General features: G+C 38.1%; 3 protein-coding genes across 5 annotated transcripts in view; 2 read left to right on the top strand and 1 right to left on the bottom strand.

Moving 5' to 3' along the window:
- Positions 1–636: 636 nt before the first annotated feature.
- On the top strand, positions 637–8,762 carry LOC139142363 (galactosylceramide sulfotransferase-like). 2 transcript variants are annotated; one of them, XM_070712281.1, is made up of 4 exons: positions 637–933; positions 4,551–4,693; positions 5,237–5,345; positions 6,158–8,762. In XM_070712281.1, exons 2-4 carry the CDS (start codon positions 4,687–4,689, stop codon positions 7,194–7,196), a joined length of 1,155 nt encoding a protein of 384 aa, XP_070568382.1. In that variant the 5' UTR covers positions 637–933; positions 4,551–4,686; the 3' UTR covers positions 7,197–8,762. The 2 variants fall into 2 exon arrangements, with proteins under 2 accessions (XP_070568382.1, XP_070568383.1); XM_070712282.1 differs by having other exon boundaries at positions 3,868–4,693.
- A 465-nt stretch (positions 8,763–9,227) lies between these two features.
- LOC139142362 (medium-chain acyl-CoA ligase ACSF2, mitochondrial-like) lies at positions 9,228–13,661 on the bottom strand. The gene is made up of 2 exons (XM_070712280.1): positions 13,456–13,661; positions 9,228–12,556 (listed from the first exon to the last, which is right to left on the bottom strand). The coding sequence occupies exon 2, from the start codon at positions 12,535–12,537 to the stop codon at positions 10,843–10,845; it is 1,695 nt and encodes a 564-aa protein (XP_070568381.1). The 5' UTR covers positions 12,538–12,556; positions 13,456–13,661; the 3' UTR covers positions 9,228–10,842.
- A 2,554-nt stretch (positions 13,662–16,215) lies between these two features.
- The window catches only part of LOC139142354 (exportin-4-like), an 87,828-nt gene continuing 77,962 nt past the window's right edge, over positions 16,216–26,081 (top strand). For both annotated transcript variants that reach the window (XM_070712270.1, XM_070712271.1), the window contains exons 1-7: positions 16,216–16,334; positions 18,511–18,616; positions 20,353–20,494; positions 21,272–21,413; positions 21,565–21,681; positions 22,355–22,511; positions 23,149–23,261. In XM_070712270.1, the coding sequence (XP_070568371.1) occupies positions 16,275–16,334; positions 18,511–18,616; positions 20,353–20,494; positions 21,272–21,413; positions 21,565–21,681; positions 22,355–22,511; positions 23,149–23,261 (837 nt within the window). In that variant the 5' untranslated portion in view covers positions 16,216–16,274. The remainder of the gene's footprint in view (positions 16,335–18,510; positions 18,617–20,352; positions 20,495–21,271; positions 21,414–21,564; positions 21,682–22,354; positions 22,512–23,148; positions 23,262–26,081) is intronic.

Genomic DNA, 26,081 nt, shown 5'->3' with positions numbered 1-26,081 from the left:
AAGTCTAAGGTGTCTAAGAATATTCTTATAACGACCGACTTCAACTGGGAAAATATGATTTGAAATTCTTGTAAGTATCTTTTGTTAATGCTATTCTATCAAAAGGATTTTTTACAAGAGACAGATACTTCTCATATTTGAAAACAGTTTTAATTTTACAATAAATAGGCCTATATAGTTTCTCATTACTTTCTATGGCTTTCTTCCAGACGTCAACAAACTTTGCTTTCAAGGAATGTTATACTGTCCTAATAACTGTAGACAATTTACATTTCTCTTCTCTCATAAAGTGCAAACAATCACAGAATGCAAGACAGATTTAACAAAGTCTAAAAAAGTAGATTGACCCTTCTCATGCAATTTGTTTTCAAGTTCAAATGCTACGGCAAGGAGACTATTGTTTTTAAGGCTTTCTACACGACTCCAATATTCAATCACATTAACGATAATACATAGCAGAAGCGGGAGACGCCCAAGTTCTCCCAAACAAGCATGAATGCATGCACATTTATTAACACCAACTGAGAATGTGTTTTGCATGCCTTCATCCACCGTCCCTCTGTGGAGGGACCGTGACTGAACACAGTGAGTCCACAGTCAAAGGTCAGCAGGACTACAGTAACTGCGCATGCTCATTTTTCATTTCGAAACGAAGGACTGTCACAAGCCTTTCTTGAATTGAAACGTCCATAAACAAACTGTTTCTGTCCTCTTCGAAATCTCAAGAGATATGCTGAGTATCCCATGTGTCAGGGTGACGATGGGTATGCAATGCCGGAAATCGTGGACAAAACCATTCGACGGAATGTTCAGCGGGTTGTATCAGAAAACGATGATCGTCCTCAAAGCGTGGTTGATTACTCCAAACTTTATCATTTTCTCGTGAAATGAGTGAAGCTTTTGGATAGCAGAGGAAAGTCTTCAAACAACAAGGTAGTTTCCTTTTGGGTTTGTGTTTATTTCATCATGAACGGGCGAGTGAAAGTGTCGTGTGTCTTTTGTTGTCGTTCGTTTTACGTTTAAACCTTTGGGATATATATATCATGGACGTCAATAGGTCACAGTCACTATAGGGAAAAAGCGCGTGACTAGAGCGAGAAACTGACGCCTTCTCGCAATCGGTGAGAATCTGTTCTTATTCTCACCGCTGTCGGTGAGAAAATTTTAATCTCCACTGGAGATTGGTGAGAAATGCACTCCTTGGCGAGAATCAAGTGTGAGAACAAATTCTCACCCGTGAGAATGGAAATTCTCACTAAGTACAGCGAGAATTAAAATTTACTGGCGAGAATCATCAAGACTCGCCGCTCGGAGTCTTTATGATTCTCGCCAATGAACAGCAAGTCTTGATGATTCTCGCCAGTGAATTTCAATTCTCGTTGTACTTAGTGTGAATTTCCATTCTCATCGGTGAGAATTTGTTCTCACACTTGATTCTCGCCAAGGAGTGCATTTCTCACCAATCTCCGGTAGAGATTAAAGTTTTCTCACCGACAGCGGTGAGAGTAAGAACAGATTCTCACCGATTGCGAGAAGGCGTCAGTTTCTCGCTCTAGTCACGCACTTTTTCCCTATAGTGAGTCCTTTGTGGTTCATTTCCGCCTAAATCCAGATTTTGTAATTTTTGTAAGTCTTCCGTCGAGGATTAAAGCTCCATAAGCTGTATCTTTTGGCTATTTTTTTCAGAACTTGTGTTTTGTGGTTTTTCTACACTTTCTGCATTGAATCCCTACACTGTACTTTAATGCCAAGTATTTTGCATATCAATTCAACCTACATGAGTATAAAATATATTGTTATTGTTACAAATTATATTCAAGTCCGGACTAGAATTCATTTGTAAACAATTAACAATGATCAGTACACACATACAAGCTGCGTTGACAAAAAGAATACTCGTAAAAAATTCAGCATCACAAACGGATTACTTGGGTCAGACACGGTAGTTGAAATACAGAAGCAGAATACTAAAAAATCTTGCCACAAGTTACAGCTTATGTCCTTTAATTTCACTATTTAATGAAGTATCAAAAATATAGTAGTGATAGAGAAATTCTCTTTTCTGCAATGAAGTTGTATTAATTATCCATTAATATTTGATAGTTTAAATGAAAGAGATAAGTTTTTATACATTTTAAGTTCAGATGATAAGCTGTCTCTCATGAAATATTACAAATGCTATGTTTCCCCCAGCAGCTGCAGGTAAAGAGTCCATCAACAACAATGTTTTATGTAATGTCTAGTTTTGCTTCTGCACTTTCCGAAGTGTGTTGTTATGCAATAAAGTGATAAAGTGATTATTTCTGGGTTTGTTTTGCGAAATACAAGTTTTTCGACAGAAAGCGAATGAGTCAACACAGAATATACATATATGTTATACATATATATTATATATATATATATATATATATATATATTATATATATATATATAACACATTTCGAGTGCAAAGTAATTTATCTATTACTCAAGTTTTATGCATCATGCGATCTTCAGACAGAGTTCTAACTGACTGTCTGTCTGTCTGGTTAGTTTTTTGTAGATCATTTTAGATCTTTATGGCCGCATTTGGATCAGCTCATATCATTTTAGCTTCAAACAATGGTTATACTCATATTCACCTCATGTTGGAAGAATTTGACCCCTGTTCTTGCCAGTACATGTAGCTATTAAATTTCATTACTCCTGTTGACGTTTCAATTTTTTTCAGCGAGGATTGCTGATAATGCTCTACAGAATTTGTCGCCATGAAAAATTAATAAGCTTGAAATTATAATAGGCACCTTTTGTGAGAGTGGGTTTTTTTATGGGGGTTTTAATGGGTTTCTAATGTGAAAATTAAGTGATTAAATGAGGTTTTCAGTTATTAGTGTGAATAGCCATGCCATAAAAATTGTCCTTTCACTGATTAAAGGCCCATGAGCTGTAACTCTACGAAATTTGTCCAACCTCAAGGTACCTCCAATTTCCTCAAAATCTGCATTGCACTCAACAATTCGAACAATATAATTATTAACTATGCCTCAGCAACATTTGCTTGTGGTAGAACAGGCAAGAAATGGAACAGATTTTTGTTCATTTTAAATTTCCCACCATTTTCAAAATCTCGCCATATTATGTGAAAAACGAAGAATTTTTTTTCAGAATCGAGTGAATCCCTTTCCCATCCTTTCAGTCTGTTTCGTCACTTTGTATTTGTAAATATTCAAATGTGTACATGTACCATTTACGTTGTTTATCATGTAGTTGCGTGGAGGCGGCCATATTTGGGTGCGGCACCCGTTTATTAATTATCTTACTGAAACATCCTCTTGCAGTCCCTCTCAGTGGATAATTATACTTGAGTAAACATGTGTGAGTAACAACATTTCTATGAACTAATTTTAATTTTTCATAGAAAATCATAAAAATAATGTCAAAACTTGCAGCTCATGTGCCTTTAAGACACTACAGTGTGTCATGGACACAGGATAGTTTCATTTGATTGAGTCCATGGCTTTCAGCTGGTCCAATTTTCCTGACATAACACTTCATAATGCAGGCCCTGCATTATAACACTTCATAATGCAGGCCCTGCATTATTAAGTGTTATGTCAGGACAAGTGGACCAGATTGCAGGCCCCTGTTATAACAGTCTCCAGAATCATTTTCATCTTGCACTTTCTGTCAACAACAGTCAAGTTTGTCTTGTCTACTTTGAATCAATCGTCAAATTTCTTATTCGTGCCACAAGTCACATCTAACATTTGTTTGGTTTTATTTAAAAAAAATATGCTTCTATTGTCTCCCTGTTTTTTGTTCAATGGAAATTTACCATAATGACATATGATATTTGGCTAATTATCATAATTATTTTCATTTGTCAAGGCTGAAAATTAATGATTCTATGATGGATGTAGTCATGAAAGAAATCACTCAACGTATTCCAGTATATCATCCGGTTGGTTGGTTCTGAATCATCAGTTTTCCGTACAAGTTCACCGGTACCTGACCTGGGAAGACTTGAACACACTGTTCCACAGAGATGCCTCTACCAGTGATTGTATTTGAGAGCAATTCATGCACACATCACAGTGTTCTCCACAAATGAAAATTAAATGCAGTCGGCTAATTAGCATATTGATTTGCATAATATTTGCATACAATTTACATATCACCAGGGCTATTCACAAGGCATTCCAGTGATAAGATATACTTCTGACATTCTCAATGATGATCATACAAATTTCGTAGTTGCTTTATTCAAGCTTTTGAAATGTGAATTTTGCAATAGTGTGCACGGTTGCATCAGATGTACTCATTATTACTCGACCAGCTGCTCGCGTAAATTTTTTGCAGCTCTTTTTTTCCATGGAGAATTTTCACCTCCGTGAAAGGGAGTACACTTTCTGTGGGGAGTTCCATCCTTCCCTGACCAAACATATTTATGAAAATGGCTGCCTTAAATTTGAAATGTTTTTCAACTTCCTATGCTTTGAGGATGCTATGGGCTTTCTCACATACTACACGCGAAATCACCCATAATACAATGCAGTATATTTCTACAACAGGATTCTCCTTGAAGTCAGGCAGATTCCGGCAGATTCCAGCACCAGGACGTACTACCGGTATAAGTGGACATGTCTACAGACACCAGCAAATTTTGCAGGGGTTACAAAGTTATACGCTGCTGTCGGCAAATCTAGGATGGAAGGTGAGATGTCACTTTCACCCTTTCACCGCAATGGTTTTGCCCAAAGCCATTGTTATCAATGATGATCGTCGACCTGTTTACAGGGAATTATGGGTGAAGAACCTCAAGGAACAAATGAGGTCAAAATCTTTTGAAATTTGTTCACTTATGTTGGTTTCATAGCAACTATTGACGTTCTATTCACTGAAACATGCTAAATTGCCCGTCATCAGACCTGTACTCTCTCCCTGCTTGTAGATATAACAATAAACAATTAATGGTATGTACATCATTTCATCAGCACATATAGGTGTATGAAAAAGGTATGGGAAAAGCCCTGATGATAATTCAACATGTTTCACTTTGCAGAATAACTTACATGAAACAAAAAAGATAACCAAAATAAATTGGAAAGGTAGCAACTTTGTCCCTTTGATAGTTTGAAACAAAGCAGACTTTTCATTTACAATCGCTTATGATGAAAACGTGGATCAACACACCAAAATTGACAGACTTTAGTTTAGACGGATGCCCATCTGAATTATCCTTTTAATTTTGTTGCAGCTCATCATAAAAACAAAATAAGAAGCTTTCTTCTCATTGTGCTGGTTGGAGGTATTTTACTTTCTATCTATTTGATACAGAATTTCTGGAGATCGGACTTCCGAATAAGGTAAATGATGAACAGGCTACACCCATCACAACACAAAAACTGCTTCAGACAAAAAGTGTATTTTAAGGTAGTACGCACCTCAAAAGTAAAAGATTTAAACTTTTGCTCAACTTTTCCTCAAGGAATCTTTCAATCATTCTCTTTAAAAATCAAGAATAAAAATCGGGGGTCACCGTGCAAATTAGAGAAACAAATTACCCAAGATTAACTGATATTTGAAATTCAAAATGGCTGCCTTCCCTGTGTTAACTGTATGCGGAAAAATGAAATTTTTCGTTTTGAAAAACTAAGACTGTGAAAATTTTCCTTGTAGGAAGAGCTTCAAAACAAGCCACCACAATTGGTACATAAGAAAAAAATTGTAAAAGTTTGAGAGTCCAAATATCTGTTCCGGAGGCGCATTCTACCTTACATACATCTACAAAACTGTACGTAATAGCTTTCAGTTTGGTTTCGAAATTCACTGATCTGTTTATGAGGCGTAATTCGAGGGATATTTTTTTGTCATGCTATTGCAGGAAAAATAGAGATTTATTTTTAAATTTATCATGTAAGTAAATGTACTATATGATAACATGATCAGCATATGATAATTCAGGCATAATGGCATGTTGATACATTTCATGTGATTGCTTTCATCACTTATGAACTAAATATTTCCATCAAAAATGGATAATCTGAAGGAATAATAGTAAGTTGGAAGAATAACTGCTTTCAAAGTGGCAGTGTTGTTTTGATATTGTTGTGATATGATCTGAAAGTACTGTTGGAATGCACCAATCAGAAAGTCTGTATTGATATTCATCTCACAGGTTTCGAAATAATCAGCTGGGAGTGCCTCGTCCACCCATTGAAACTAACCCTGTTGAACACGTTGCACACCAAGAGGAGGGTATCAATCACATATCAACAGAACCCAAGTCAACTTGTCTGCCAGCCAGGAATTTCGTCTTCATAAAGACGCGGAAGACCGGCGGAAGCACTACATCGAATATTCTGTTTCGGTATGGAATGAGGAATAATCTAACCGCTGTTCTCCAGGAAAAAGCGAAGGCTTTCATTAACATGACCTCGGCAAACACTCCTGATATTGTGCATTATGGTTGTTCTTCATTCAAAGGGTACAATTACATAGCTAACCATATGCAGTACAACAGGGCTGTGATGGACCAACTCGTTCCAAATGCCAAATTCTTCACCATTTTAAGATCTCCATACCAGCAGTTTCACTCGGCATTCTACTGGTACGGCTACTACGACAGGCTCGTGGCGAAAGGGAGCAAGCATCCCTTCGACGATTTTTTCAAATCAACCAGCGAACGCATCGTCAGAGAACAGATAGTGAAAACGCTCTCTCGGATTAAAAACAGTCAGAGCTGGATGCTGGGGCTGAACCCAGAATACCAAGACGATGAGACGGCCGTTGATCTGAAGATTAAAGAGCTGGACCGTGGACTTGATCTTGTCATGTTACTTGAATATTACGAGGAATCTTTGGTGCTGCTGAAAAGACTGCTGTGCTGGAATGATGATGATATGTTCTACTATGTGAGCAAAGCACATGGAAGTGAACAAATGCCTTTGCCGCATTCCGTGGAAAGCAAGATTGAGAAATGGAACAGTGCAGATTTTAAGTTATACAACCACTTCAACAAGACATTCTGGAGGAAGGTGAAAAACTACAATGGGGACTTCGAAAGGGATCTTGAAAACCTGCGCACCAAGCAAAGAGATGCCCTTGGCAGATGTGAAGAGACAAATTACGCTAATGAATTTTGTACTTATTTGAAATTGGATAATGTTGACCTGCGGAAAATTGCATTCCAGAAACAGAGAGATTCTGTGTGTTAGACGTCGTTTATACAGTGCTATAGAAGAAAGTTATGAAAATGGTACAGTGATGGAATGATTGTGCACTTGATGTGTAAAAGAAATTAAAATGTATTAGCTTGTATGTGACAGAATGTCACACCATGTCAAACCCACCACAGATCCTGTCAAGTGGCGAACTTACTGACATCAATACATTAATATTATCTGACTAAAATTGAATAATCTATCATTTATATAGTGGTGATGGTGCAATATGTATCCTCCTGTTGCACAGCAGCAGGATAAAAACTTGTTTCCACATGATCACGACACATCTGAAAGTTGTCTGGGACCGTAGAGGCCGTAGAAAATAGCAGTTAAACTGGGTGATAAAGTTTGAATACAACACTAATGCACACAGTTGCAAGGCTATGATGAATCACAGTCCATCCACAGTGGGGGATTGTGGCTAAATTTACATTTACACCAGTATTGAATACTGCTTTAACAGATCACTTACATCAGTGTCACTTCCAAATTTTCGGGGTAATATTAAAATAAAGAAATGGTTAATTTAATAACTAGTATTTTGCAAACACAGGTGTAGACTTTTTCATACTTGTTTCAGAAATGCCTCACTGTACTTTTGGCACTTTGCCGCACGTGCGCTATTGTCACTTTTTTTCGTCTGCTTCACTTACCATCAACCATGGTTGAATACACTGCTGAGCTGACAGAGAGAAATTTCTGAAATGAAACAGCTAACTTGGTTCCAGTACAACTCAGCCGATTTGCAAATATTGCAAAGGAGACCGCAATGTTAATGAACTTAATGCATATATTGTCGTTGGATACTGTGTGCGTGTGTTGTCGAAGTAATCCTACATGTAACTTATAAAATGCTTGGTCTCAGGCGCTGAATTTCTGATGTTCAATCTCTGAGATGTCTGTTGTCTGCATTTGGGGCTTATGGTGACAAGAATATCACAATATGACAACACAGACACACAAGGTGATATAATATAATGGCAATAACCCCCGCCACAGTCGAGTATACACTCGATTTTGGTACGATTAGCTCCATATAGCACTCATCTATTGGCTCGTGCTATATGTAGCGAATTGTACCAATGCCTACCTGCGGTTGGGGTTATTGCTTAATTTTATTCAGAAATCCTACACCCCATATAACAATACATATATACCTTATACTCTATACCTTTTAAGGCCAAGATATATCACCCTGTCACCATCATGTTTTGGCCCAAACTTATTGTTATCAACGGTGAATGTGCACATGTTTACAGTGAAGGGTGGGGGGAAGAGGTGGTGTTTATGCAATACAAATCTTTATTGAAAAAGTCAAGTTTACGTATCCTTTTTATGAGTCTTGAAAGGTCCAGTCACATGGACATGTTATACCTTACTGTCATAAACCAGTGTGACCTGATATTGACAGTTGTACCCAACAGGAAAAAGGTGAAAGGGAGAAAAGTCACTCATTTTTAGCTCATATTTGGTATGTATATAAATACCAAAAAGAGCTTATATGGTGATTATCTTTTCCTGATATCAATAAAACATGAAATGCATGCAAAATGACAACGGTGCTAAACTGCAGAAGTGGCAAAAATTTATCCCTTTGCTGACTGTAAACAGATGCTTGCATTTGTGACCTCAGAACAAATTGGATTTTTCCTATTCCTACTTGCTTTAATATGACAAGTGAAGATTGCTACAACATACGGAAAAGCTGCCTTTTTTTATCTATATGAAATGCAGCCCCGATTAAGATTTGATTAGGCAAAAAAAATAAATTGTGCTGTTCTGATAATATGGTATTCAAAAATAGGGTAGGTCGGCAGGAATTTTTTTTTCCAAGATATTTTTTATCCATTTTTCAGAGGTTCAGGGCGGTCAAACACTGGCCACCACATTTCCAGAAAAATGTATCATACACATAAAAGGCACAAAACAAAAAGACATCCTTGTTCAATCAAAAATCAAATGCCAAGTAACAAACGCGTGATTTTACGGGTTTTTTCTTTCTTTTTTCACTTCTGTGTTTTTACGTAGCTCTAAAAAGTATAGGGCCGGCAGGTATAAAAATAGGGTAGGTCGGGTTATCAGAACAGCACAATTTTTTTTGTTTGGCCTTACAACAACCTGCATGAGGTCCAACCTCTATGTAACAGTTGTGTGCTTAGCCGTGAATGGTGAGAATTGTGCTCAGAACTTTAAATTTTGGTACAGACTATAAAGTTTTTCGATGAATGTTTAACCGTGTCTGGCTGCAAGCAGATTTGAGGTTGTGAATCGTAGACCTGCATTTCAGCATGTTTAAAGAAGCCAAACAGCACAAACTACTCTTCAAATCAAACAAAATTCATGAAAAACCTCCAAAAAAGAGTGACCTTAACCCATTTAATGGGTTCTTTGAGCATTGTAAACTATCACCGTTGTCTTTTTGGTAGCTTTATTTTCACTATAACAGTGGACACTTCTTAGGAGTTTCAAAAGCCATGATCAAACAGAACTGCCCACTCATCTATGCCAGTACAACTTTACAAGAAAGCAATAAAATATTTTTGAATGTGTTTCAGCTTGGCTTAAATGATTGAATTTCCCTATCACAAATTCCTGTTTGGTCCTTATTCATGGTGAAAAATTTTGAATCTTTGAAAAGAACTTGCCTTCATTTTATTTATTTATTTATTTATTTATTTATTTATCTATTTATTCATTCATCAGTGACTAAAACAGCCATGGCAATTCACAGAAGAATTTAGTGAAAATGCAGATACTTGGCTAATTACTTCATTGCCAATTTCAATTGTACAAGTCTCATTAATGCACACAAACTGAAAAAAAAATTACTCAGGAGTTCAACGTTTAAAAATATTTTAAAACTTCTATACAGTGACTGAAAAAAGATCAGTTTCACTATTGTCAAAATAATTGAATTATGATAGGTGAAATTTTGTAGATTACACAAAATTGAAAGTCATGATTGCTATGAAATAATACTTCCATGCATGAATGTTCAAAGCCTTATGATTCACTCTTTCCATTCTGTCAGACTGGCGTATACGTAATGGATGCATATTCAAAATTTCTTCACAATACCATATGAGATCAGAAGAAAGTCTGATCATATTCTATAGGAGTACAAACGGTAAACTTATCAATCCTTGCCAAAAAAAAAATAATTTGTTTTAAGGTAGTATGTGCCCCAAAACTAAAATACAACTTTTGTTCACAAAATTTCATCAATGAAACTATTTACCATTCTCTTACCAAATCAAATATAAGAATAATAATAATGATTTTATTTCACCAGAAAAAAAATGTGTCAACATTACTGGTGGGGACCAGGGAAGTAGTTCTAGTGGAACTAATCAAGTCCCTGGCCCTGAATTCATAAGGGGTCACTATGATAATTTTGGTACTTCTATAAAGAAAAAAAATCGTCCAAACATTTACCTTAATTTGAAATTCAAAATGGCTGCCATCTTGTGTTAACTATGTGGGGAAAAGGAAAATTTTCAATATTCACAAAGAAAGTAAGAATTTCCTTACTTTCAAGAAGTTTAAAATGAGCCCCACAAGCTATGGACCAGATAAAAGTATTGGAAACATTTGAGAGTGAGAATATCTGTCCTTGTCGTCCATTCTAACATAAGGTCTATTTCTCCAAATGTAGCATTTTTGCAGCCAGTTTTGCTAGATCATTTCGCTTGATTTTGTTAGTTTCGGTCATTGGAAATTCTTTGAGGAAAAGGATGTACTTTGGCAATCGGAAGTCATCTAGCTTTCCGGTGAAATAGTCCTTCAACTCGCTTTCTGTTGAAGTCGTAGAATCATGCAGAACAACGCAAAGGCAGAGTTCATTGACAAATTGTTCGTCAGGAACGCCGACTACTTGATGTAGCTTTATTTTTGGATTCTGACAAACAATCTGCTCTACCTCGGCGGGATAAATGTTGATACCTCCCTTGATAATCACGTCATCAGTTCGGCCCATGACTTTCAGAACGCCACGCTCATCCAGTTTGCCGGAGTCTCCAGTTCGAAACCATCCCTCCCCTGATTTCGCACTTGTTGTCAACTCTTTGTCACCGACGTACTCCTTGAGAAGGAAAGGCGACCTGACACAGATCTGCCCCGGAACGCCTACTGGAGTGATACGACCAGTTGTCAAGTCAGTTACTTTTATTTCATAGTAAGGTGCAGGCGAGCCATATGTTGAAATTTTGTCTTCCAGTGGTATTGAGCTTTTGTTCAGGGCGATTGCAGCACACTCTAAGCTACTGTAGATGAGCTCAATGTTGCATTGCATCTCTCTGGCCACCTTGTTCAAGATTGTTAGAGGCACAGTGCCTCCAGTACATATCACATTCACTATACTGCTAACATCATACTTTGATATATCAATGGCGTTGCTGATCTCCGATAAGTTCATCGGAAAAGCGTTGAGCAAGTTGCACTTCTCTCGCTGCACGGCATCCAATATTCCTTCGGTGGTGTTGGGATGCGGAAAGACGACTGTGGCTCCGAGCGTCAGCATCAGTGATTCGGCCATGGTATGCATACCAGAAGTGAAGTCATTGACATGGTTTGTAATTATTCTCTCGGAATCTCTCTTTTCCCCTGTGTAACCAAACTGATATTCCATTTGTAACGCTGCATACTGGAGACGCCTGTGCCGTAATGCAACTGCTTTCCGGTCGCCTGTGCTACCCGACGTGAACACAATGGCATAAGAAGAATCTGAATCTGTCGCGTGTTTCGCCTCTTTGAGTATCTCCTCCTTTTTGTCATTCTTTCCGAGATTTATCACGTCGCAGAGCTGGATAATGGACGGGTGATTAGTTGGTGACATTGATATGATATGCTTCAGATTTGGAATACCTTCACAGTTTATCACTTTTTCTGAGTAAAACTCAAAGCTCGGGATAATTTCACTCAAAATGTGCACTGGGTTGGTGTGGATAGACCCGATCACTAAGACCTTACAATTGACCTTCTTTAACAAATGGCGAAGCCTCTCGGGAGTTGAGTTCACGGGAAATCTGACGGACGTACATCCAGCTGTAGATACGGCAAAATCAGTAACCAGCCACTGGTAGTTCTCTTCTGCCCAAATGCCGACGTTGTCTCCACAATGGAGTCCAAACTGCAGCAGCCCTGCAGCGAGGTCATTCACATCACGGTGGAGCTGAGCGAACGTCTTTCTTGTTCCATCTTTGATGAATACGAGAGCGTCTCTGTCGGGAAAGAGCTCCGCAGCAAGATCCAGGTAATCGGCCACGGTGTTTCCTTCAAGAGGTGTGTCACAGGGTTGATGGATATAGCTTTTCGTCAGCTTACGCTGTGGCATGGTGATGCTCTACCGAATTCTGATAAATAAAATATGAATCTGTCATTGAACAAGTACATATATTTCCTGGAGTTGACTTTGTACAATACCTTCACTGAAAGACGGATACCTGCCAGATAGCCATTGCACCTCTTTAGCTTAGTATACGTTGATAAAAAGTGTGGTCACATATTGGAACTGATCTTTTTCACCCTATTTTTGCTATGCTGGCTAAAAAATTTTATGTTGCTGAATGCAAATTTGGAGTTATATAAGGATACAAAAAAGATGGTGGCAATGCCCTGGCAAAGTGCATGAGGAGAATGACTGCATGCAGTTACGCCATTCCTTGATTTCAATATGAATATGAAAACAATTGACCCAGGGGCACTGAAATCTTCCGTCTTCTTAAATAAATGTGCAATATGGTATCATGATTGTTGAGAGAAATATGAACAATGCTGATGTATGTGAAAGTAGGTCAAAGGTCATCGCAAAATTTGGTTGGGGAATGACCGCATGCAGTGAGTTCTGCCATTCCTTGATTTCAATACAAAAACAATGGACCCAGGGGTACTGAAATCCTCCCTGTCTTCTTAAATAAATGTACACTATGGTATAATCATAAAAAGGTCACAATTTGTTGAGAGAAATATGATTATGAATTATATATATGTGAAAGTAGGTCAAAAGTCATACCAAAATTTGGTAATTTACTTTGCACCCATAATGGCCCATCATGATGGAGTATATGGGACAGTATAAACTGTCCCGGGCATACTGTAGTTATCTTGGTATCAGTATCGACAGCATGCACAGGCGCTCCTTAGCTGGATAGACTGCTAAGTAGATCGATTGCGGATCGATCTATTGATCCCGTAGTCAATATGCCGCCACTGCAGTCTAAGTAGGTTGCAGTGGCGGGCATATCGACTTTACCTGTGATGAAATCGCCAGCAATTGTCAGGGAGTGGCACACAAATATCTGCAAACGTTCGATCTTCACGATATAGTAGCAATCAAGCATTTGTCTCCACAGGAGATCTGAATAAAATATACAAATATTCAATTCACATTCCCCGCAAATAAAACTCTGCTAGCTCTGGTACGCGCGCGCGTGTGAATTACAAATCACTGAGCAGTGACGGTGCCGCGGTGCGGTGGCCTTGTGCTCGTATATATTACCCAGACTGCACTTCGGCCAATTCGCAGTTTGGGACCGAGAAAAGGACTTTCACAAAAAATCTTAACCCCAAGGTATGTTTTTTGGGCAAGCAATGGTTGAAAACTGCGATATTGTGCAATGATGTTAAAGTTAAAAGATGCACCTCCAGGACAGACATACATGTGGATTCAAACTTTTACAATACTCTCTTTGGTCTACCACTTGTTGGGGCATATTTTGAAGGTATCGAAGTAACTTAGTTTTCAATTGAGTCCCCATTTTTGTGAAAATCGAAAATTAATTTTGTAACACACACGGCACGAGGACCGCACTGGCTCGGCGGCAGAGGCGTGTTGGGGCCCCGTTGGCCGGACAGCCGACGGGGCGGCGATCATTTTCGATTCAAATGTCGGTAGATATTGTGTAATTTGTTTCTCTGGTACCGAACTTTGCCGGGTGACCCTTGATGTTTTTCTTGATTTCGAAAGTTCCTTAGAAATTTTTACATAAGTGAATGTCTTTTTTATTTCGAGGAGCGTACAGTCTTAAACTTCGAAATGCTACCTTTGGTTCAGTGGACTACTTGAATTTTTTAAAAAATCGTAGCGGGGTAGGGGGTCGATACGATATTGAAATGAAGCGAATTAAAAAGCCTTTCTGAGCATATGATCAAAGAGCAATAGAAGAAACTAAGTTTTTGTAATTACACAAAAAAAATATATAAATAAAATAAATATCTAAATTCAAAATTCCCAGTTATGGAAATTAGTCGCGCTATTTCGTTGCCTGAGTAGATCACGTGAGATCGAGAGAACCTGACATAGGTATAGAGAGGATCAAAGATGAGATGTTATATTCGTCATGAAAAAAAAAACCGGAACAACCACGAAAGCCTTGGATATATGCCATTAAAGAAAGGACATATGCACCAAGTGGCGTTCTTGACCAACACACTTTTTTCAGAGAAATATTTCTTATCCAACGATGACATGAAAACGCCCTCATACTATATCTTTTTTAAAAGCACGTAAACACGACTCAGGTAACGCGTATTTAATAAAAAGATTAATACATGATATTATATTGATCATACCTCCAGACGAATGTCGCTTGCATGCAATGCCCCGTGTTCAAATATTAGCATTATAAAACTGTTACGTATCCACGACAAAGTCTCTCGACCAGGAGGTTTCTATAAATTTAGAAAAAATCTTAATCGGGACAGCTGTATTAAAACATACGACCATCTCTAGGTTGTCTCCCGGTCGGCTGTGCGAGGTCGTAGGCCTAATTTGAGTAAATTTGTATATTAAACCTTTCAATCGCAACGAAAGCAAACGCTATCTATATGAAATTCCTGAGAAACATTAAATCAGCAATTTGAAAGCATGTGTGATACCCTCTAAAATTATGTATTCACTGTGTGTATAGGCGTATAAGCTTATACTTAGTACAAGACGGTAGTTGTATATAATAGTCAATTCAGCCATTGTAATTTTACTTTAGGCCTATATTGGAAATGTTAAAAGTTTGACTGAGATTCCGTATAAACACGATTGTTAGAGGCTACAAACAAACACACATACATACAAACTAACAAACAAACAATAAATAAATACACAAACAAGCACAGACAAACTAACTGAAATTGATGACCGATTATAAAAATACGAAATCACTTTCTATAGTCACTGAGGGGACCATTCTGTAATAGTGTGATTCCCGACTGTGATCAGAATATCGAAATTGATCAGGCCGAACAAAAACATGTGCTCTTCCGATAACCCGACCTACCCTATTTTTTACCTGCCGACCCTAAACTTTTTAGAGCTACGTAAACACAAAAGTAAAAAAACAAGAAAGGAAAAAAACGTAAAATCACGCGTTCGTTACTTTGCGTGTGATTTTTGCTTAAACGAGGATATCTTTTATATTTTCCTTCCTTTTATGTGTATGATACATTTTTCTGGAAATGTTGTGGCCAGTGTTTGACCGCCCTGAATCCCTGAAAAATGCATAATTAAAAATAAAAATATTTTGAAAAAAAAATCCTGCCGACCTACCTACCCTATGTTTGAAAACTATGTTATCGGAACTGCAAAATTTATTTTATTTTTTGGCCTTCTGATATTTTTGCAGTCATTGTATGTATGTTTGTTTGTTTGTTATAGTCTCTTTAGTTATTAAGCTTACTCTTTTTTTGCCTGTATGTTTTTTTTTCATTGCGTATTGCGTTGACTTGTCTATTGTACAGCCTGAGTCGTGATTTAATGATGGATCAGCCCAATCAAACTCGCTGAGAGATTGACCACAGGATTTAGGCCTATCAGTTGTGAAAGCTAGCTCAAAGGGGTTTTAAAAAAATATCTCAAAATACATGGGAGTTGTCGCTGACACATCACCTCTTAAAAAAATTGCGACCTTCCCAGATAGCACTCGCGCCTGTTAATTTATACAAGTGTTGGGTGCCGTGGTGAAATTACAACAGGTACCTTCGCTTCTCCATACCAAAGCGTTCACGGCTTCGCACTTTCAACTTTGACTTCTCCTCTTTCCAGTACCAGCATGCTTTGCGAAACAGCTGCGAACCAAAATGGCGGCCTCCGCAGCCCAGATTCAGACCGAGTTGGAAAATGCCGCCCAAGTCATTATGGTTAGTCTTTTTCTATTTTCACAGTCCTATTGTGTCTTTTTTAGCCTAGTTGACATATCGATACCCTATAGGCGACCATCGAACGAGCTGAACGTTCTTTCCCCGACAACCAGTCTTATCATCCCTGATCGTGAGGCCCAGGTTGTAGCGTACGGCTGTGTTACTGACAGTGATTAGGTATTGTCAGTGTCACTGTTTGTGGAGAGCCGAGGGATCACGGTACTGTACATCAGAGCGTCAAACAAAGATGGTAAAATACGGCCAATATTACCCGTAAGACTCGATAGACCCGCCGGAGGGAGCGCACGAAACGAAATGACTCGCGTTTAGCAGGCGTGCTGTGTGTTGTGTATCTCGGTGGAAGGCAGCCATAGACCACACGTGTTGCACAGCTCTATTTGTCAAACTCGAATTACATGTTACCCGTCAGCCAGATCACTGTCCCTCAGCAATTGGACAGACGCTAAACTAGACCGCAAGATTCAATAGTTAACGTGTACAAATCCGCCAGACGTGATCCATACACGGTTAGAGTTGGCGTCGTTGGGTCGTTTAGTCTTGTACGCTTTCTTTGTTCAGAAATATCGGTATATTGATAACTACACATGGCTAAAAAATGGAGGTACCGTTACATGATCAAAATAAATTAATATTATTACTTACTTTAGGTCTGAAAGACTCCCAGTGGGACCCTACTCTCTCCTCTTTCAGTACATTTTAAATAAACCTATTAAACCTAATACTGATACACATAAACTAAATTGTCAACTCCTGCAAGCACGGATTTCATTTGGTTCTTCAAAAGAAAGTTCTCTGGGAAAAGTTATAAGGGGGATACTAAAGGAAGCGAGTCTTACTCTGAGATTGACATTTTCCCACTGTGTTTCCACTCAAAGTTCACATAAGCTAATTCAGGCAATACCTCAGTGTCGGTTCCCAGGGCTGGTTACTAGAGTTAGATATTTGTTTCCAAGAGCAGAAAATAAATGTTTTTCCTCGCCGTTTCAACCTGATGGGAAAAAGTCTCAGTGTAAATATCCCTAGTATATTTCATTACCTATCCACAGTACGGGTCACAATAAATTTTTTTTGTTTGGATTAGAAAAGTCCCTGCCCAAAATGTACATCTTGTGTGATCTTGTTGTTCAGTGTTGCTGCTTTTACTAAAGTGTAAGGTACACACTGAGAAAAATATGTGGACATTATTATTTTGATAGCTAAGTTAATATGAAAAAATTAAATGCTGTAAATGTCTGAAGTTGGTCATTAAAGGCGGAGCCTCCCTTTAAAAGGACGCCAAGGTATGGCGGCGTTCATTGTGTAAGTGGACACCAAACAGGCAACACGCGGGCACTCGCTCCAGAAAATGCAACTTTTTAGTTTTCCCCAGCCGCAAAAACCCAGACAGACTGCCAAGCAGTCAGCATGACGTTGCTGCTGATCAAACTCTGTGGTTATATTCAAAGTCTAACGCGACTGGAAGACAATGTTTTAGGAAATTGGAGCGTTTGTGGTGGGGAATCAATGACCGTTGACTATTTGAACTGACCGTCAATCAAAAACTTGCATAAACTCTGTTTGCAGGATTAGCAACATGTAACAAAAGGTTGAGATGAGTTTGTGTAATTAATGTTATAGAAATCAAACATCATACTGGCCATGTGTTTGACTGGGAGGAGAACTCCACTAATGTGAGAACCAGGGATTGAAAAGTGCCGCTTTAAGGTCAAATGTTGACTGTTTGCCCCGAAATAACATTTTTCAAACGGCATTAAAGAGGGAAGACATGATTGTATAAATATTCTACCACATTCAGCAAGGTGCACACATGGAGATAGTATTACCTGAGATTCCCTAGGCAACCATGTTGTATCTGTTCAAAACAACTGGACCCCCCAGGATTACTTAGATTTGTAAAATTGTTCAGCGTGCGCACAGCCTTGTTCAGTCTAGCAGTAAGATGCGATTTTACACCCTCGCCCCGGACAACTTAGCCTACGGCACAGAAAACGGAAGACACCATAACAAGTAGTGAATAGAGAAAATGAAAATTCTTAGCGATGACGTCACACTTTCATGTCAAGAAACATACACCCACAAATGCACACATTCACACAAAGTGGAGTCATTTTCATATTTCACGTATTTAAACTCTGTCTATATTCCCATTTCACAGGCACCGCCAACAATGGTGACTGCTGATCAGAGGCATCAGGCTGAGAATGTTCTGCTGTCCTTCCGGAAATCCAAGTCACCGTTTGCCATTTGCAAACATATCCTCGGTAAGCAAGCACAGATATTTTTATTTCTGCCCCAATATTTTGAAAATTTGTGATATCTTTTTGGTTATGTTATTGTGTGGCTAAAATAGCATTCCATGTGTCAGTTTAAGTTGCTCAATATGTTTTATGAATAATACCCTGTCAGTAAGATTTGGATTTATTGTTATTATTGTTATCATCATCATCATCATCATCATCATTATTATCATCATCATATTCAATATCATCATCACCATCATCATCATCATCATCATCATAATAATCATCATCATCATCATCATCATCATCATCATCATCATCATCATCATATTCAATATCATCATCATCATCATCAATCATCATCATCATAATAATCATCATCATCATCATCATCATTGTTATCATCATCATCATCATCATCATCATTATTATCATCATCATATTCAATATCATCATCACCATCATCATCATCATCATCATCATCATCATCATCACATCATCACAACATTATCTTCATCATCATTGTCATCATCATCATATAATGCATATTGTGTGTTTGCTCAGGTCTTTCTTCTCTGTTCAATGGTTGAGAAGTCATGATAAGAATGTGTTTCCGCTTCGCCCTGGGTCCTTGTGCAATTGTGTTGGCAAGGGAACTGCTAGAGAATTTGCCAGTCCACTGCCGTCAACAGAATCATTCAGTTTGACTTAAATCCAGAGTTTGCTTTTTCTAATGATACTCATACTGTATATTTCAAGTGCATGCACTCCCTAGATACATATACTAGTCCAGTAATAGTCTGCATCATCACCAGCAACTCTTAACCTGCTCACCCCCAATTCCCCGTAAACAGGTCCACAATGACCATTGTTAACAATGGGTTGGGGTCAAACCATGGTGTTTAAAGGGTTAAACACACAGTGACACCTTATAAAGGGGCATTACCTGTAACTTGTGATGATTTTTTTTCACCATTTTTGTTTTGAATGTCAAATTCAGTGTCTTGTTCTACTCCCCAAAGCATGTTGAGGTACACAATATTGAGCTTTTCAACTCAGCCTGTACATGTGTAGACTGCATTGATATTGTTGGAAAGTGAGTTTTGGTCCGGACTACAATTTAAATGTAAACAGCAACAGAGCATAATGGCTGCTATTTTACATGTAAAAACCGTGAAGCTAAACAGTTGGTATTTCAACATGCTTTTTTGAGTAGAACAAGAAATTGGGGTTAACATTTAAAGGGACATAAGCTGTAACTTGTGGCAAGTATTTCAGTATTCTGCTTCTGTATATAACTACAGTGTCTGACCCTAATCCGTTTGTCATACTGAAATTTTAAGTATTCTGTTTGTCAACACAGCTTGTATGTGTGTAGTGATCATTGTTTTTTGTTTACAAATGAATTCTAGTCCGGACTTAAATGCAATTTTCAACAATAACAATGGAGATTATACTCATACAGGTTGTGTTGATATGCTAAATACTTGGCATTAAATTACACTTTAGGGATTCAATGCAGAAAGTGTAGGGAAACCACAAAACAAAGGTTCTGAAAAATAGCCTAAAGATAGAGCTTATGGAGCTTTAACATAAAACTAGTGAAAAAAATCATCAAAAATTCAGCTGCTTTTATTCCTGTTTTGTCTACCCCACCTCTCCCCAACCAGAAAATGATAGAGTTTTGCCAAAATTTGGTTGTGAAAGGAAACTAAAACACCATAAGTCATATGGAGTCCTTTTCTTTGCCTTGGCAGAAAATACTAAAGTAGATTATGTACTGTTCCAAGCTGCATCCACCATCAAGGAAGCCGTCGCAAGGGAGTGGATGTTACTGGACAAATCAGACATAGAGTCTATGAGGACCTTCCTTCTGAGATACGTCACACAGAAACCACAGTATGTATACGCGACAGTGTCAAGCAACTGCTTTGTGCAATGCGTCTTAGGTTGCATAGTGTTGGTTTTATTTTTATTTATTTATTTATTTATTTATTTATTTTATTTATTCATATACAACCTTTGTAAAGATTCTTTGAAAACAGAGAAGGCAATCAAAGGGATCGCAAAACACTTAGCAAAAGTTACAAAACACATGCAAAAGAATGAAGTACGACCTTACAAAGCAGCAGCTTTTTACAAGCTTAACTGTCGTTGAGGGCGCTTCTCTCTTTCAAGAGAATTTTAATGACGCTCTTGGCTGATTCTGTTCAGTTTGTATTACGTTATCATCTAATTCACAGCCAGTACAGTTTCATTGATTACAATTCACAGTATGTGTATTTGCGGTTGTGAAATGCAAAAATAATAAAATAAAAAAAACCAGACAAACAAAACCACTTTTCTCGACAGCCACATCATTCATTTTCCGTGAAAATCACTCAACACACAATCAAGTAACTGCAGAGGTGCTTTCTATCATTCCTCCGATTAACCGAGTCTCAATTGTATATAGAAATTTTCTCGTAGATACAAAAATGTGTGAATTCTTTTGCCATAAAGTCTATCCCCCCAAAAATACAAATGTTTGAATGATAGCAATAATGCCCTCCACAGGCAGGCATATACTCGACTTGGGTTACAATTTGCTACGTGCAGCATTGTGTTTGTAGCTTGCACAAAATGTCATGCAAATCTGAAAGGTCACTGATTTTACACTCCCATGTTTATATGCAGTCTGCAGAATTATGTACGCGAGCAGATACTTCAAGCTGTAGCTGTGATCGTCAAGAGGGGAACAGTGGATCACAAAATTTCAGACAGAGAGAGAATCTACAACGATGTGTCAGAGTTGATATCAAGTGGAGATGCCACTATGGTTAGTACTTACCTTTTATCTGGTTATAATTTTGTCCTGCAGTTTTATTTCCTTGCCGGTGTTATGAGACCGGTTTTGGTAACTTCTCACCTCTGAGCCATATATTGTGGATAATCTTGTTTCTTTGTCTGTGTATTTCTTGCTGTGACAGCAAATGGTGGCGTGTTCCATACTAGTGGCTTTGCTGAATGAGTACTCAAGCTCAACTAGATCCAGTGACGTTGGTCTCAGTTGGGAATTCCATGCAATATGTAAGAGAACATTTGAGGTAAGCGCATCAGTCAATCGTTGTCTCTTACTGGCATGTGTCTTGCTCTGTCTGTCTGTCAGTGTCTCTCTTGTCTCTCTGTCTGTGTCTCTCTGTCTGTCTCTGTCTCTCTCTCTCTCTCTCTCTCTCTCTCCTCAGTGTTGTTTTAATTCTTAATGCCTGTAGGTGATATTGTTCAGTTGCCTGTTTCATCGTCTCTCATTTTGCATTTTCACATAACTGCCCTGTGCTGTGATAATCTATGGTTAAGACAGGCTTTGTGCGATCTGTGAAAGTCCTGAAATTTCAGGCTTGTCGTTGAAAGTTCTGAAAAAAAATTGTGTAGTAGTCCTTGAAAGTCTGGAAAAATCAATGTACCGGTAGTGTCAATGGTATATGATGGCATGCTATCAAAATCTATTTTGACCCTCTCACCACAATGGTTTGGCCCAAACTTGTTATGATCAATGGTGAGTATGGACCTGTTTACAGGGATTTGGGGGGAACAGGTTAAAGTTTGTGTCTGCATAGACACTACTGGCATAAAAATCGATGTACCCTTACACATGTGATCCATAGTTTGTCAACAACTATCAATTGCCAAATACAGTCCTGTGTCATTAACAGGGTGGTTTAAATTCATCAACATGTTGCTACTACTTTCAACATCAACAGTTTCTTTTTTCCATCTCAGAATAATGACTTGAAGAAGGTGTTTCTCTTCTCCGTGCAAGTGTTACATGAATTTTCCGACAAAGACATTTCTCTGTCCCGAGAGACTTCAGCGGTCTTCAACAAGTTCTTGTCCATCAGTGAACAAGTACTCAGCTGGGATTTCACCCCCACCAATGATATCCTTTACACCCTGTTTCAAGTGGTTCAGTCCAGAACATCATTGTTCTGGACTAAACCATGCTGTCTAGAAGGAAAGCAAGATAAGATTGCTGTTTGAGAAATCAATGTGTTTTTCCCATTGCTTATACTGTTACCTGCTTGTGAATAACTAGATTATAGATTCTACCAGTAAACAAAGATGTTACAACTTCAGTATAAAAAAATCCTTCATACAAGTGTAAAAGCCGATGAAAAAATAAATCTACCATTCGTTTGTATGTAAAATATTTACAAGGCAGTGATTTTGGGTTCAGAAATATTCAGATTCAGATTCAGAAAACTTTATCATCTCATATAGAGAAATTGACATGTGGTTTTTAACACCAAACACACAATACAAAACAAAGGTTATGAATTCAAAACATAACATAGTGCATAAAACAGCCAAAAAAAACCCCCATTTTTGAATATGTTGAATATTTTTGAAAGCAGTGGAAACACCTGCTTAGGCAGCCTTATGTGTACAAATGTACTCCCCAGAATTACAAAAAATTGCTATGCATCTCAGCTTTATCTCTGATACGTATCCGTGCCATGTGGGAGTATGCCACCACGTCGAGAGTCTTGCCTTGTCAACCTTAACTCTTTTTTCACTAGCCAGAAGGAATGTTGGTAGTTTTAGCAGCAGCCAGAACACTCTGTTCAAACCCAGTGGGAGCTGGAGAAGTACCATACTGGACCATAATTTAATAGACTTGTTTTTCAAGGTAAGAGAGACCTACAGCATCCTTTCTCCAAAAGTACAGCTCCTTTGAGTAGATGGAGCAGAGAACGCTGATTGCAGCAGCCAAGGCGCTGAGCGACCTTGCAAAATATTTGTTTACTCAGTATAGAAAATATAGTATATATGCCGGGTATAAAGTCAGATATTTTGGAGCTGCTAGACTCTGAACATGTTTTACAGTTTTAGGGACAGACACTGACTCTGTGCATATACTCTGGCAGAGAACAAATGAAATCATTTTTGGACACCGTGGTGCTAAGCACCAAAGGTGTCCTATGTCGCCACAATGTCTGTGTGTGTGTCCGTCTGTCCGTCTGTCCGTCTGTCCGTCCGTCCGTCCGTCCGTAGACAGATTTTGTTCCACTCATAACTTAAGAACCCTAAGTTCCAATGTCATGGTATTTGGTATTATCATGATGAGACTTAGATCTGATTAGATTTTGGTGGGTGTGGCTTATTAATTAATTGCTCATTTGCATATTTTATGATCTAGTGGTCAGAACCAGTAAGGCCTTTCACGATGCTGAAGTTAGACACGGTTTCGGATTCAGTTTCGGATTCGGTTTCGGATTCGAGAGACTGAAAGAAATTTTATATTTTCAGCCAATTGTTACACTGTGGAATACTGGATTTTCCTTACTTTCCCTGGACCATTTTTCAGCTAAAATAATATCTAATCACACTAGACAAAGTGAAAATAAGATCACAATAAAACAATGCATATATTTCATGGCATAAATTGTGTGCATATATTCACAAGTAAAATGGTTAAAAAATAGAAATTACAGAAAGCTTCAAAGGACTCTAATTTAAAATTTAAAGGAAGTGTCGAGCAAGGAAAACAATATTTACAAAAACATACTTTAATCATTTTATATGTCACAATGTGTGTCACATGGTTTAATGTTAATATGTTGTATTAATTTGATGTTTTGATTGATGTTGTTTTACATAAATTGCATTTTTAATGTACCATACTAAACTCTCGGACTAAACTATCAGTTAATAGTTGCGTAATAAAGATAGCATTGAATGCATTTCTTTGAATTGTGCGTAGTACTGTTAGCTTGAATAGTCTGAACTGCATAATGCCCATAATTGAGATCGACAGCTCATAAGTTGTAACTTTTGACTGATTTTTCAGCAGTTTTGTCTTGTGTAGTCATGCATTACAGTTCCTAAAGTGTTTGATTTTTTAAACTTTATAAATTATGATTATATATGAAACATTTATGTCATGAAATACATGCTACATTTATGTGATAAAATACATGCTATTTGTGCAGTAATTTCATCTAGTTAAAATATCTCCTTGTGTATCAGTAGTTATTATATTCTTCAAAAAAATAATAACATAAGCTTGAAATATAATAATCGCAAACATACCATTCCATAATTTAATGACAGTAGGTCGGAATTCGCAAGACAATAGTTGTAAACATAGACACAAAACAGCACAGAACAGACAGTAAATAGACGGTACACAAACAAAGTCATATTCATGAAAGAAAGATATATGGACCTCTGGCCAGAAGACCAAGAAGTGATGTCAGGTGTTTCGAAAATGGTAAGCGCATCCTGCCCCACATGTGGCACCTGCCATATATCAATCTATAAGTCAGATAGGTAGTGGTCACTAACTAAGGCCCAATGTCACCGATGCCATCAGTGATCATTTGATGAAGAGAGATATTGTATTTATCTACCAGCTTGCGATACCTGCCAAAAAAGCGTTTGAATGTAGAGACAAGTCTTGCTCTGGTGTAACCTTGATTTAATAGTTTGTAAGAGAGATGGCCATGTCTCTTTACAAAATCACCATATGAACTGCATGCTCTAGCATATTGAATAAGCTGGGAAATGTATACCCCATAAGCTGGTGAGAGTGGAATATTACTTATGAGGTGTGGAAAATTGATGATACTAAAGTTAAAATCATCTCTCTTGTCATATAGCCTAGTAGAAAGGTGACCATTAGAGTCAAATTCAAGTAAAATGTCCAGATATGAAGCAGAAAAGGCCATTTCTGTAGTTTCTTTAATCTCCAATTCTGGAGGATAAATCATATAAAACTATTCTCAGTTATTCGAATCCGAAACCGAATCCGAAACTGAGTCCAACTTCAGCATCGTTGGCCTTTCAACCTCGTGCATTGAGCAGCCATACTTTCTGTGTGTCGCTACGAGATTCAGTTCCTGCTACGTCTATCTACAGTCACACCAGTGGAGCCAGTACGACATTCGGTAAGAGGTTTATTTTTGTATCCGTATTTAGAGCATGTGTTAACTTTGCGTTGTACCGATAATAACTGTTAGTGAATGAGAGGTGAGATTGTGAGAAGCTGTGTGCGGAAAGAAACGGCCTCGAAGGTTATCCAAAGCACGTCACTAATAAGTCGTGTTAAAACTGATAAGTCGTGTTAAAACGTGTGGCAACATCTCACCACACATCGAGTATACAGTATGGGCCCTAATTATGGTCTAGTTTAAAAAGAGTATCTAAATTTACGAGCGATCGACTGTAATAGTGTTTTCAATATTCACGGAGTTCATTCGAAAAATGTTAGTCGCGTGATGACGACGCCATGGGGCTTGGGCGTGCATTAAAAACAACCGTTCCCCTGATTTCTACCACACTTCGATTGAAATGATTCTTATAGTGGAAACTGAAAGTTCAACCCCGATTTGCGAGAATTTTTGGTTGTTTTTGGGCATCGTAACTTTTGTGGAGTACGAGTCGGGGGCCCCTGTAAGGTTGTGCCGTCATGGACATAGCAGAGTAAGCGAAATGTGGTGTTTACATC

This window comes from Ptychodera flava, chromosome 10 (assembly GCF_041260155.1).
Source record: "Ptychodera flava strain L36383 chromosome 10, AS_Pfla_20210202, whole genome shotgun sequence".
Lineage (NCBI taxonomy): Eukaryota > Metazoa > Hemichordata > Enteropneusta > Ptychoderidae > Ptychodera > Ptychodera flava.
This window is presented reverse-complemented; position numbering and strand designations above follow the sequence as displayed.